Source organism: Eleutherodactylus coqui, chromosome 6 (assembly GCF_035609145.1).
Source record: "Eleutherodactylus coqui strain aEleCoq1 chromosome 6, aEleCoq1.hap1, whole genome shotgun sequence".
Lineage (NCBI taxonomy): Eukaryota > Metazoa > Chordata > Amphibia > Anura > Eleutherodactylidae > Eleutherodactylus > Eleutherodactylus coqui.
Window position 1 is genome coordinate 188,900,795 of NC_089842.1, and position 14,980 is coordinate 188,915,774.

The 14,980-nt window shown below is 40.4% G+C and overlaps 1 protein-coding gene across 1 annotated transcript in view; it reads left to right on the forward strand.

The window, feature by feature from the left end:
• The window catches only part of GALNT16 (polypeptide N-acetylgalactosaminyltransferase 16), a 128,224-nt gene that overhangs the window by 90,126 nt on the left and 23,118 nt on the right, over positions 1–14,980 (forward strand). Inside the window, exons 10-11 of the mRNA XM_066608491.1 lie at positions 4,720–4,846; positions 7,180–7,272. Coding sequence (XP_066464588.1) covers positions 4,720–4,846; positions 7,180–7,272 — 220 coding nt within the window. The remainder of the gene's footprint in view (positions 1–4,719; positions 4,847–7,179; positions 7,273–14,980) is intronic.

Sequence of the window (14,980 nt, forward strand, 5' to 3'; positions counted from 1 at the left end):
GATGTTTTGTTGCATTAAGTGACCAAACAAGCCACATTTTCTGAGCTCTACAGGAGGATTCATCTTCAGCGGACTCTCAGGCTACATTCACATGGGTGAGCGCGATATTGGGCAGAGGAACTTGGCCTTATATCGCGCTTGTCAATGCGTGTTTTACCTGCGGATGCGAGGTGTTTTTCATGCAAAAACATCAGTGAAATTTGTGTGAAATTGTGATACTCCGGCGCTTGTTTTATGCGCATCAGAGGATCGCAAGTGTTTCCATTGATTTAAATGGGAAACATCACATTGCACAAGCGCAGAATGAAGTTCATATTTGTGCATGTTTCGCACTCGTTTGAATGTAGCCTTAAGATTCTTACCTGGGAATTACATCACACGAAGGCAAAAAAGTGAATAATTTAGTATTACTTTGAGTAGAAAAACAACTATTTTATTATTCTTTGACAAACCTGTCCACTAGGAATTTACACTAAATGTCTTTCCTTACTAAAAAAAAAAAAAAATAGACTTGACAGACAGCAGGCTCTACCAGCAGTCATTTTCCTTTGTTGAAACAGTGATGCTACATTGTACAAGATGTCCCAGAATGCTGCAGAATCTTAAGAATAATAGGGGTGGCTTCACACTGGCAAGGGAATCGCACGATTTTCCAGCGCTGCAGGCTGCGAGAAATTGCAAAATTATGAAGCCAATGGCTCCATGCACATGTGCGATGTTTTAACGCTTGCGATGCAGCATTGAAACGAAATTGCGGCATGTCCAATTCTTTTTGCTCTCTCTCTTATTCATCTCAATGGGGCCGGTGGCAGCCCTATTGAAATTATTGGGAGATGCTCGCAGTGCTCTGCCACTGCTGTGACAATGAATGAGCACTGCCTCTGATTGGTCACAGCACTCAGCCAATCAGAAGCAGCGCTTTCAGGGGGCGGGGATATTTAAATCCCCTGCTGGAAGAGAAGGAGAAGAGGAGTGCCAGGACCTGCAAGAAGATGCACCAGAAATAACAGCGCTTCCAAGGTGATGTATTAGTATTATTTTTTTTTTTTTCAACACTCATGGGGAGTCCCCTGCCACTGCTGTCACAGCACTGGCAGAGGACCGCAAGCATCTCCCATTGATTTCAATGGGGCTGGCGCTGCTGCCGCTGGCTCCATTGAAATGTATGGGAGAAGACCACTACGTTCTGCTGTGGCTGTGACAGCCACAGCAGGAGATTCCTTCATCCCTGGTGGGATGAGAGGGAGTTTCCCTGCGGAAATGCCTCGCATCCAGGGCTTCCAGAAGGATTGCTAGAGCGAAATCGGGACATCAATCACATCTCGATATCGCTCTCGCCAGTGTGCAGGAGCCCTAAGCCCAATAATTTCTGCACTGCAACTTCTCAAACTTTGAATATAGTTGTGTTGCAAATTCAGTCTCCAAGCTAAGGTCTGTGGTTCAAGAATATATTAAGGTGTTTGAGTAAATATTCATATCTGCATAATAAGTCCATAGGCAGCATTGTGTCTGGCAGGTGGATGTGGGTCCACCTTGCCATACAACGGTTTGCCTTTGGGCTATCTGGGACGCAGCATCTGGTGAACCCTGTTTTTTTTACCCAGATACAGAGCAGCCATCAGCAGATTCAATGCTGAATATCATGTACCATAAAGGTTAACAGCATAAACATCAATTCCCAATTACAATATATAAACCCCAGACAGGGTTAATGCTGCAGAGGAGCTTGGAAAATGATTTATGGATGTTTTCAAGAAGTTGTTCAGGCACAAGATAAGATGTGATGAGCAACATGAATTTCTGTGGGCACTTCCTGTTCTTAAAGGAGTTATACCAGAATCAACTTTTATCAGCTATCCCTAGGATCTTTAGGGATCTCACTGCTGAGACCCCCACTGATACCAATAATGGGGGTCCTGTGTCCCCCTCTTCTCGTCACTACAGGGTCATTTCTCCTACCCACAGTGATCTCCGATTGAATGGAGTGGTGGACACACATTCAGTCGCTTTGCCATTCATATCAATGGGGCTGATGGAAATAGCTAAGTGCTCGTACTCCGCTATCTCCGGCAGTCCCATTAAAAATGAATCACATGCATGGCCACAGCTCCATACAAGCTCCTCCTCACTGCAAAGGGGTGCAGTAATCCCACAGTAAGGAGGAGGGGAGGACACAGGATCTTTCTTCTTGGGATTGGTGGGGATCTCAGTAAGGAGACCCCCTCCCCCCAAAGATCAGACTTTTATCATCTATCTTAAGGATAGGTGATAAAAGTTGACTCTTATACAACCCCTTTAAATATGGAAGAGTTGTTCCTATTTTCATTTTTTTCCTACTGAGAGAACAAGCGATAGTGGGATAAAAGCTGCACAAATCTCTCTGGTAGTTTGCTACAGAGGCTGACTTTTTTGGACATGTGAAAAGGGTGAAATTCGCTGGAAAATGAAATACTACTTGGAATGGTCAGTGGTAAAAGGAAACAGAAGACAAAAGACATGTTGGCTGAACACCATCAAGAAAGACACGGGGATTGACACCAAAAACAGTTATCACTTTTCCATATAATGGGTAATAAATGTTTGCTGGAGGTCTGACTACTGGGACCCCTATCGATCATACAAGTGGTGCACCGCCAAATGACTGGAGCAGCAGTGCGCGTCTGTGACCATCACTATGTAAACTATCTATGGACATACCTGAGTGATGGGCTCAACTATATCCCTGAGTCCCATAGAAGTGAATGGAGTGGTGGGCATGTTTGTGCACTGCCACTCCATTCACCCAGGGAACTTGGGCTGCACCGTTCTCAGGGTCCCTGCAGTTGGATACCCCCGTTATAAATATATTTGGTGGGATGGCTTCTTTTAAGCCTCAATATGCAATAAACACGTACTCTATTTTCCTTGTCTCCTGTTTTATCAGTGCAGCAAGCGTTGGCCATTCTCATGGCTATAAGAGACGAATAGTAAATTATCATTTTCACGTATTTGTTACATTCTGCTGCGCTGGACACCGATAAGTAATCATTTAAGCCTCAATGGTGTAAAAGTAAAGTGTTTAAATTTGCCAGTTTGGCCCCATTTATCTATTGCATCATAAAATAAGGATGAATCATTCTTCAAGCTATTTATCTGCCTGAGTCTCCCCATAAATCTTATGATTTGCAGCAAGTGTGTGGGTGAAGCTGCTGCCTCCCGTGTATGTCTGTGATTTTTATGAGACTTTATTAACTTGGCAAAAAGATAGATATGAAGCTCCATATACTGCAGAATAGTAAATGTTCACAGTCTACGTAGATGACAGGCTATAAAAACAGATTGCTAGTTAACCCTTCATGTGTCTCATGCATCAAAATGTCTTTGAACAAAAGTGACCTTGGTGACCATAGCAACCAGAATTTATATTTAATTTTCCTGAACTAGAAAAATGTAGCATATAGATAAAGTGAACCCCGGTTGGTTGTTATGAGCATCATGGGCACACTTGGTGTCTATGCCAGTTGTTCGTGACTTAATTACCTTAGGGGAATCATTTTTCACTCTTCCCATCCCTACCTCTATGAAGCTTTGTCTTGGTAAAGCATTCTGTAATTTTTTCCTACCACTGTACTATGTTTTTCTTGCATGCTTTGTGTGATTAAGTAGGTTGAAATCAGTAGAGTCTTGATGGGAAACACTGATCTATGTCCTGATGGTACCAGTATTTGAATGGGTTGTTCTCTCTGGATAACTTCTCGTTATTTGCTCTGTCGGGGCATATGGAAATAATAGGAGAGAGTTCCCCAGTTGGTAGGAGTTGCACTTTTAGGTCATGGTCTGGCTCATGCTTTGACTGCAATGAGCACCATGAATTGCAGCTCTATTTAAAAGGGGTTGTACAGTTGATAGCCTATTCTAAAGTTAGGCCATCAACAGTTGATCAGCGGGGTTCTGTCACGAGAAAGCTGTTTGCCAGGCTGCTATGTTTTGTGCACTGAGCTGATTTCTTCAGGAAGCAGACAGCTCTGTTCCCACTGCAGTGGGCAGACTTGGTACTACACTCAAAGTTCTCATTCTCTTCAATGGGAACGCTGCCTGCAATACCAAGCCTGGCCACTGCAGTGAGAATGGAGCTGTCTGCTTCCTGCAGAAATCGGCTCAGTGCACAAGCACATTGGACTGGTAAACAGCTGATTGATTGGTGGGGATCCCAGGTGGCACACACCACTGATTTACTATTGATGTCCTATTCTGTTTATAGCCATCAATAGTTTACAACTGGACAGCCCTGTTACATCTCTGGGAGCACTATAAGCATATAGCTAACTGTATGAATGAATATACATTTCAAAAATGATGGACATTTATGGTATATACAAGTTGATTGCTTTGTTCTTTCTGTAACTCCAATAGACTTTAAGAGAATACTATTGATTTCAATAGGAAAAGCAATTGCTGATTGCTGCTTTGAATCAGTAAATTGTGGTTGCGGCATTGCTCCTGATTAGCACACATCCCAATTCCGGGACCCTCCCCTAACATGTAAGCCATATGTGAACAAATTGAAAATTAGTTTTTATCCATTCTGTATTGGTACTATTTAGTAACTCTTTTTATTCCTCTTCGATAATCTACTAATGTGCTGATTGGAAATAATAAACAGGAATGTCAAAATGTGATGCTTTATTGCCTAAAAAATCATCATTAGTGGTTAAATTCTATTGACATGTTGTCTTATAGAGCTCTCGTTCCGGGTCTGGATGTGTGGAGGTAGCTTAGAAATTGTTCCCTGCAGCCGTGTCGGCCATGTGTTCAGAAAGCGTCACCCCTATGAATTTCCTGACGGCAATGCTCTGACCTATATCAAGTACGTGGAAGCAAATGATTTATGTTTTCTTCATGTGTACTAAATATTTTCATTTGTAATTGGATAGAAAAAAAACAATCGCTATGTTCATACTAGTGTTTTTTTTTTTGACAAATCCAATTTTACCCAAAATGGAAATCGGCAAAACTGAACTGTAGCGGAAAAAAATCCTTCCATTTTAATGGCGGATTTATACAACGGATCCATCAAAAAAACGGATGTGCTTTCCATCTATTGAGAATGGATGATTGTTTTTCAATGAATGTGGCCAGATCCATTGCCATGCAGTTCTGGGGTCTTAGGTACAAATCTCACCAAGGACAACATCTACATGGACTTTGTAAAACAATATAGAGATGTTGCTCTTGTTCAGATTATGAACTCTAATGAAGTTCGTAATTTTAATGCGCTTCCTAATCACCTATGAATGGTATACATTAAAAATGAAATAGACATTTGTGTGTGCAGGAAAGTAATGTGACCTTAGAAGATTGATTAGATTAAGGCAATTTGTATAAGTGAGGCACAAATATAAAATAAATGTTGTCAGTTAAACAGATGTCTGTTTTACGAAAACTAGATGGAAAAATCCATAAACCGTGTGATCTAACATTATTAATGGCCATGCTGATGGCAAAGAGGACATTAGCAGAAACAGATACCAAAATCTGAAAACCATTTGCTGATCAATTGAATCTGACTTATGTCTTAGCAATAAATATTTTAATGTAGCCTGTAAAATCTGCATTGTAATGAGAGTCTGTTCCAAGAAATGGCAGCAATTGCTTGCAAGCTGGAAGCTACATCCAGATAGTTATAATAGAAGTTTTTTAACCATTTTGATTGTTTTCCCTGTTCCATTTGCCCTTATCTAACCATCTATTGATCAGCCAAGTATACTTGTTTATCTCCATAGTGAGAAGGGAAATACTGTAGCCAATCCTCCCTGGTAGCAAATTATTGCGCACTTTAAAATGTGTTAAATGTGCTTTATCTAAGGAAGCATTCACACCATGTTAATGTCTACATCCTTGGGTTCTGTCTGAATCTACAAAAATGGGATTCAGATAGAACCATGTACTTTAATTAGTCAAAGATCAATGAGTGGAACAGGTTACCACGGGAGGTGGTGAGTTCTCTTTCAATGGAAGTGTTCAAACAGAGGCTGGACAGACATCTGTCTGGGATGATTTAGTAAATCCTGCACTAAGCAGGGGGCTGGACCTGATGACCCTGGAGGTCCCTTCCATCCCTACCATTCTATGATCTATGTGAAGACTAATAACATTTTAGTTTGTTTCCGCCATTTGTGCCAGACAGCATAGCATGGTCGAATACGCTATCCTCTCTGGCATAAATGTTGAAAGCAAATGGAGACCTTATTGGTCTTCGTTTGGCTAATTAAAGCCTATAGTTCAGTTTGAAGCCTGTTTTCTGGGATACCAATATAACCCATGGACATAGACATAAATGTTGTGTGCATTGCTTCTAATGTTTATTGCCAGCTTAAAGGTGTATCCTATCTGAGACTTTCATGGCTTACCCATAAGGACCTACATCTGGAACCTTTAACTATATCTCTAATTGTGGCTGCCCTTTGCCCCCAGCTTGGTTGAATGGAGTGACTGGGACTTGTGAAAACAGCCAAGTGGGCTTCACTCCATGGTTTCCTTAACTCTTATAGAAGTTAATGCAACTCAGGAGTTGCAAAAACAGCATAAATCATTGTGCTACACGGTTTCTGTAACTCCCATTGACTTCTATGGGAGTTACAGAAAAAGCATAACAAATCTCCCTCAGCTGTTTCTGTAAATCCTGACCACCCCATTTCACATGGACATGTGCAATTGGAGCCAGAACTAGAAATAGATGCAGGCCCTGAAAGTGGGACCCACATCTATTAGACTTTCACTGCCTATTCTGTGGGTATGCCATGAAAGTCTCAAATGGGAATATCTCTGTAAAGTGGGTCAAGAGCTGTCTGTGTATTGTTTTCTGGCTTGGTTTACTATTCCCAGTCATTGTTATAAAGACCTGCATAAAGGGTCTGACATTGATATGAAGGAATGCTGCCATCCAATAGGTGGCGCTGCAGAGGTAGTCCATATTCCTTATTTGCATATCTCTGTAAAAGAACACTCCAGGGAAAAAGCTTATACTGGGTCTATTTTGTTTTTCCCCTTAAATAAAGGAGCTTATTAACAAATTTCCATTAGTGATTGTAGTGTGATAACTGCTAGTAGTCTGTCTGTATTGTAGAGGATAATATGATATGTGTTTTCAGATGATTCATCTTTTCAGCCTTTTAAATTAGCATTTTCTCACTTCTTCAGGAACACCAAACGCACAGCAGAGGTTTGGATGGATGAATATAAACAGTATTATTACCAGGCTAGACCATCTGCTATAGGAAAATCATTTGGAAGGTAAGTAGATCATGTTGACTTCTAAATGTTTGGAACAAACTTCCAGCATATATAGTTGGAAAATCAACAAGAAATGAATTCAAGTATGTCTGGGATAAGCATATATTTGTCCTAAGGAAGAAATAAAAAGAACATAATATAGAGGCGGACTGGATGTACCACAAAGATTTTCTGCTGTCAATCTTCTATGTTTCTGTGGCTTGTAGTGGCATTGGGGTGGGGGCATTTCATACACTGGTATTAATATATCCCCCCCCCCCCCCTGGAATAAGAGGCACACACCTTTTAATACATTAGGTGCATCTTGGGCCATCCGTGTGCCTAAAATGAAGTCTACACTGGATAGACTTGGTGTAGACTTCCAATTTAATTTAGCCAATCTTTAACATACATTATAGTAAATCTGATGAGCTCTAGGAAGGCATCGCCTCCCTCATACTAAGCCCTCTCCTGTTCTTGCCACTTTTGCAAAGTGTCAGCAAAAAGTTTAAGCTGCAAGTTTTTGTGCACATACAGGGTGTTTAAAAAAAATGTATACCCACACTTCAATGGTGGTTATCTATTGCTTTTATTAAAATCCGAATTGAATATATGGCGGCAATATGTACTTTTATCTTATCTCTAAAGTTGGCAGCAGTCGCACAATTGTTAAAACCACCATGTGGCCATCAGGAGAGCCAAATAAAATACTGGAGACGTGCTTGACTTTCCCGCACCAGTGTTGTTCATGCAGTAGTTAGCCGAAATCAAAAGTGTCTGGATGTTAATGGCGACCACTTTGAGCACCTAATGTGATTGGAGAAGTAAAATGTGACTTACAGCCAGGGCTGGCCATAGCTATGTGCAACCTGTGCTTTTGGCCACCAACTGCTGGACGGCTGATTTGGCAGTGGGCCAGCCACCTTCTTCCTCTTCTCCTAGAAGCCAGCTGTTACCCTTCTGCTCTCTCCACTCGGCAGTCAGCAGGATTCAGTGATCAGCTGATCTTCCTGCCCCAGGGCTCTCCTAGGTTTTGTGTCATGTGACTAGTGCAGCCCTATGGAAGTGCGGCTGATAACCGAGGCCTGCCATGTGAATGTGTGCCCAGAGGAGAGTGCGGGGTGGGAGCAAAGGAGGACACGTGTGTGTGTGTGTGTGTGTGTGTGTGTGTGTGTATAATATAGTATATATGTTTCTATAGATTTACACACACATACTGGAAGGAAAGATATATACAGGGAGTGGCATACATATAGGGAAGAAGCCCTAGGGTTAGACAAAATACTGGTAGAAAGGGGGATTTATATAATGTGGGGGGGACAAACAGACTGGTTGTTATATATTGTAGGGGGAGGGGAGAAAACGTAGTATGGGGATGATGTACATACTGTTAGGGAAAACACATAGTGTAAAGTGAGGGATATATACTGTTCAGGACAAAAAAAAACCATTATATGTATCTCAAAATCCCATTAAAAATATAATACATCCTGTAAGAAATGGTACATTAAATAGTGTACATATACAGTGTATACCAGGTGTCTCTGTATGGAGCAGGCGTCATCCATATTTGACAGATGACACTTGCCATTCACAGCCATGATTGGAGATAACACCAAACGCAGCTGTTAATTCTCATTCGGCTTTCAGGGGGTCCAAAACATTCCCACCACGATGAGATTGTGGGGTGCCATACAGTCGGTGGTCTTCTCAAAGTCCCCACGGCTGCCATGTGTTTCTACCCATTCAGATGTGCCTGTGGCACGTCTCAATAGGATGCCTGCAGAAATACGATATACTACAGTACTGAAGTATTGCAGTGCATTGAATAGGCAATCAAACGACCGCAAATCCTCAGGGGACTAAAAATAAAAATACGTTTTTTCTAATATTAAAAAAAAAAAAGGGAATATTAACCCTTTCCAATCCACTGTCTGATGTCTAAAGACATTATGATTGAAGGCTGTACAGCTCCGATATCCGAAGACGTCCGGCAGGGTATTCTTACTGTAGATTACTGGCCGCACTGTTGCCAGGAGGCCTCTCCAGAATGTCACATACAGTAGTACTTGCTCTAGCAAGCAGATGGCGCCATTGTATAATGGTAGAAAGAGAAAGCCCCCTAGGAAACCCTGAAACCAAGATTGGATTGCAAAGGGTTAAATATTAATAAACAAAGTTTTCCTGTATAAAAAGCAACATATTTTGTACAACCACCTCAATAAAAGTTTAATCTATCAAAATATGCATTATTTATCCCGCACGGTAGACATCATCATAAAAAAAAAATGCAAAACCAGAACTGTGGGGCTTTTTTGGTCACCACATCTCAAACTAAAAATGGAATAGAAAGCGATCAAAAAGTCGTATGTACTCAAAAATTGTATCAATACAAACATGTCACCCTGCAAAAACGAGCCCGCAAACAACTCTATCGACGAAACACTAAAAAAAGTTATGGGGGGTCAAAAGATGGCGACAATTTTTTAAAAAGGTATTTTATTTTATTACCAGAAGTACTAAGTAAACTCTATGAATTTGGTATCGCTGTAATTGTATTATGTCATTTTTACTGCACCATGAACGCCGTAAATGCAAACCCTCCAAAATAGTGTGTTTATGGGTCTTTTTTTAAGTTTCCAAATACATTGCACAGCATTATAAGTCGTACCACTGTAAAATACAACTCATCCTGGAAAACAAGCCGTGATGAGGCTAGGATGCCAGAAAAATAAAGAAATTATGATTTTTTTTTTTAAACATTGGGAGAAAACATCGATAGAAAATAAAAAGGCGCTGCAGGAGGAAGGGGTTAAACACTATAATTCATCTCACGAAAAACAAGCCTTACTAAAAAATAAAAAGTTCTGATTCTTAAAAGGTGTTTGTTTATGTTTGGTTTTTTTTTACCATTTTTTTTTTCACATTTTGCCCCTGTATGGGATTTGAACCTGCGATCCTATAATTACTATGATAATACATTGCAGTAGTTCTCATAGGCCAAGGCAGACCTGGACGCAATTGTTAAGAATCCAGTTGCCACTACAACCCATAAGCCTTCTGCAACTACACTGTGATGGACCAATGATGTCACAGAGGAAGCACCCTCCCTCCGTGAACCTTTTATATGTCGCAATTAGCATTGATGGCATGTAAATGATTAACAGCTGGGATCATGCTCTCACTGATCCCCGCAGTTTCAGCAAGAGGCAGGCTGTCAGTAACAGCTGGCTCCCACTGTGGATGGCGTGGGCTCGTAAGTTAATGTCCATTAGCGAGAACTGCTTTCCATCCAAGATGTAAACTTGCATCCTGGGGTGTGGAGGGGCTAATGATATCTATATATATATAAAGCTGAAAGCCCTCACTGACTGACTGACTGTCTGACTCGCCAAAAGTTCTCCAACTTCCCGATGTCGTAGAAACATGAAATTTGGCGAAAGCATAGATTATCTCCAAAATAGGAAAAGAAATTGGGTCCCAACTCGATTATTCAATTCTAGCGCAAAAGAATTGGCGTTGAAATTTAACGTACATAATCTAAATCACTCACTTCCCAATGTCATAGAAACGGGAAATTTGGCACGAGCATTGATTATGTCATAAATAGGAAAAGTTAATGGGTCCCAACTCGATTATTCAATAATATGCGCAAAATAATTAGCGTCCAAATTTTACGTACATAATCTATATCTCTCACTTCCCAATGTCATAGAAACGTGAAATTTGGCACGAGCATTGATTATGTCATAAGTAGGAAAAGCTAATGGGTCCCAACTCGATTATTCAATTCTATGCGCAAAAGAATTAGCGTCGAAATTTTACGTGCGGAATGTAATTTCTTCACTTTCCGGTGTCATAGAAACGGGAAATTTGGCACGAGCATTGATTATGTCATAAATAGGAAAAGCTAATGGGTCCAAACTCCATTATTCAATTGTATGCGCAAAAGAATTAGCGTCCAAATTTTACGTGCGGAATGTAATTTTCTCACTTTCCGGTGTCATAGAAACGGGAAATTTGGCACGAGCATTGATTATGTCATAAATAGGAAAAGCTAATGGGTCCCAAATCCATTATTCAATTCTATGTGCAAAAGAATTAGCGTCCAAATTTTACGTGCGGTATGTAATTTTTTCACTTTCCGGTGTCATAGAAACAGGAAATTTGGCACAAGCATTGATTATGTCATAAATAGCAAAAGCTAATGGGTCCCAACTCGATTATTCAATTCTATGCGCAAAAGAATTAGCGTCCAAATTTTACGTGCGGAATGTAATTTTTTCACTTTCCGGTGTCATAGAAACAGGAAATTTGGCACAAGCATTGATTATGTCATAAATAGGAAAAGCTAATGGGTCCCAACTCGATTATTCAATTCTATGCGCAAAAGAATTAGCGTCCAAATTTTACGTGCGGAATGTAATTTTCTCACTTTCCGGTGTCATAGAAACGGGAAATTTGGCACAAGCATTGATTGTCATAAATAGGGAAAGCTAATGGGTCCCAACTCCATTATTCAATTCTATGCGCAAAAGAATTAGCGTCCAAATTTTACGTACATAATCCAAATCTCTCACTTCCCAATGTCATAGAAACATGAAATTTGGCACAAGCATTGATTGTGTCATAAATATGAAAAGTTAATAGGTCCCAACTCGATTATTCAATTCTAAGCGCAAAAGAATTAGTGTCCAAATTTTATGTACGTAATCTAATTCTCTCACTTCCTGATGTCATTTTATATGAAGGAAACGTCGCATGGTTACCTCCACGTGGTGTTTCCTGGGTAACGCAGAGAACTATGCAAAATGGTGAACATATGTTTTTCCTCAGTATCTCGAAAGTAACCACGACTTCATAAGACTTTCCATGTGAACACCAGATAAACACCAGTACCAAATTAACTCGGGCGAACCCGGGTATATTAGCTAGTGTTAAATATGTGGCACAACCACATGTTACACAAATGGACTTTGCAGCCAATTCTTTTCTGTGAAATCACAGCAAAATCTACAGTGGATATTCCACTGGGAATGATATATCTCATGCTAACATAGAGAATGTTCAGTTTTCTGTGTTTCTGTATTAACGTAGGGTATTTTATTCTCAGCAGAATATCCACTGTGGATTTTGTTGTGATTCAACTTGCTGGAATTGAAATTACAATCCACATGCAAATTTTTCCCACAGTGTGTGTAGGGAGTTCTTGAAATGTCATCCATATTCATGAGTTGGTCACTTTTACATTTTTTTCCAGGGACTCTAGGTGCCAAATCTGCCCCTGGAGAGCCCTATTAGGACATGTTTACTCCATCAAAAATGTAAAACAAATGATGGCGATGACCAGAAAATAAGCAGATCCTGGATGCAACTTTAATGGAGACCAAAAGTGTACTTGCTTTTATGCAGAATAGGAGTGCTGCACTCTTTGCCTGTTTATACATGGGGTTTGCTGAATAACCTGTCTAGCCTCTTCAGAAGTACTATTCAGTAAAGCTGGATTACATTGTTGGGATCGGATTTATTTTGAGGTGGTATACACTTAACTTCCGGTGGCAACATAATACAAGAATACCAGGGAGCCATTGCCCCTGCCCGTATTCACAAGCGGTGAGCGGCCGATGGCGGCGCGTGCCAGCAGGGGAGGGCTCTGAGTGCCACCTCTGGCACGCGTGCCATAGGTTCGCCACCACTGCTCTAGAGGCTTGGTTACACCAAATGTGGACCGATATGCCTCAGGATGCCATACAGAACCTGTATATGTCCATTCCTGCCCATATCACATCTTGCATGTAAGCTAGAAGTGGTACAACAGGGTACTAGAGCCTCCATGCCTGCCTGTATCACATCTTGTATCCAAGCTAGAGGAGGTACAACAGGGTACTAGAGCCTCCATGCCCGCCTCTAGCACATCTTGTATCCAAGCTAGAGGTGGTACGACTGGGTATTAGTCTCCCTTTAAGTATTCAGTTTTCCACAATTCTCCCTTTGCTCTGATATTGTAATCACTTATATCAACGTTACAATCACAAATAGAAACGTTTTTTCAATTCCGACAACTCCTGCTAGGGAAGGCATAATCACAAAATGTAGATCCGCGCCACCACACAGAAATCCGAAATCACAAACGGGGGGGTTTTTTACTCACCTGGTGCACAGCGGGATCCCCAAGTTTGGGAAAATAACCCGCTTGCACCGATGATCCCCGGTCGCCTATAGAACTAAAGATGTTCCTTTGTGCAGGATCCCCAAAAATCCTTAAACAAGGAGATGCAGCAGAAGAAAAAAGCCCCAGTGGGTGTTGCACCAAACAATGGGGAAGAAAGCAATAAAAAACAAATAAAAAGCTCCTTCTGCGCTCTTTCTTTGGGGTCTTGAGATCCAAAAAAGGGAAACTAGCAAGTCTCCACAATACGTAATAAAGTATATTTAATTGTACATTTTGTACATAAAAAACATATAGAGCTTTTGCAACGCGTTTCGGCACTAATATCAGCGCCTTTTTCAAGCATAAATGGACATGAACAAACAACACTTTATATAGGGTTACTTACATTTCATGATAGCGGAGTCCGGAGCTTGCAGCGTGGAACGCCGGTCTCTCCCTCGCTGACGTGTTAATCGAGCGTCGGGGGATTAGATATGACGGGTCAAGGTTAATGGAGTTACGCCGTTTACGTAGCTACGTATAAACGTACGCAGTTTACGTATAGTCGTCCCTACGCGTTGAGCTCCGGACTCCGGCTAATGCAAATAGATTGAAACTCCGCAATTAGCGGTATATCAACATTAAAACAATTACAATAGAATACAGTGAATGTATCTTCAACCAAATCTAATCATTTTCATAAATTTCCATAAATCTAAAAGAGATTATTCTAAAACTATCTATACTTATGCTACATATATAATTTATATATCATTATTCCTATTTGGTATTTTATAAAGAAGAGAAAATAAAAATCACATACATCTTTCTTAAGAGAATACTAATAAAGATAAACCTATATATATCCAAAAATACTATCATAATTTACATAATATCTATTCCTATCTACCAAATAATATGTTAAACAACGATGTCTCTAAATACTCCTATTCTAATACAGTATAGTGTCGTTCCTTATATTTTTTCCAGCACCTCATTTAATCCAACAGGCACTAACGAATCCATCCTGTAGATCCAGAACATTTCCCTGGTTTTTAGTTGTGAAAAGGAGTGGGTGCGGATATGTTCTAAAGGTGTGATGCGCAGGTCCTTTGGGTTTTTTTGATGTTTCAATGCAAAGTGCCATGAAACACTATGCTTCATGTAACCCATAGAAATATTAAATCTGTGCTGATTTAATCTGGAACTTAAAGTGTTTGTAGTGCGACCAATATATTGTAGTCTACATGGACACTCTATTAAGTAGATTATAAAGCGAGAACAGCAATTCAAGAATTGGTCTATTTTTATATTTTTCTTTTCTCTGTTACAATAGACCTCTTTTCTTCCTTGTCCAATGCTGTCGCAACACTTGGAGTGTTTAAATGCGGAAGAAAGCGCTGTAAGTGTTGCGACAGCATTGGACAAGGAAGAAAAGAGGTCTATTGTAACAGAGAAAAGAAAAATATAAAAATAGACCAATTCTTGAATTGCTGTTCTCGCTTTATAATCTACTTAATAGAGTGTCCATGTAGACTACAATATATTGGTCGCACTACAAACACTTTAAGTTCCAGA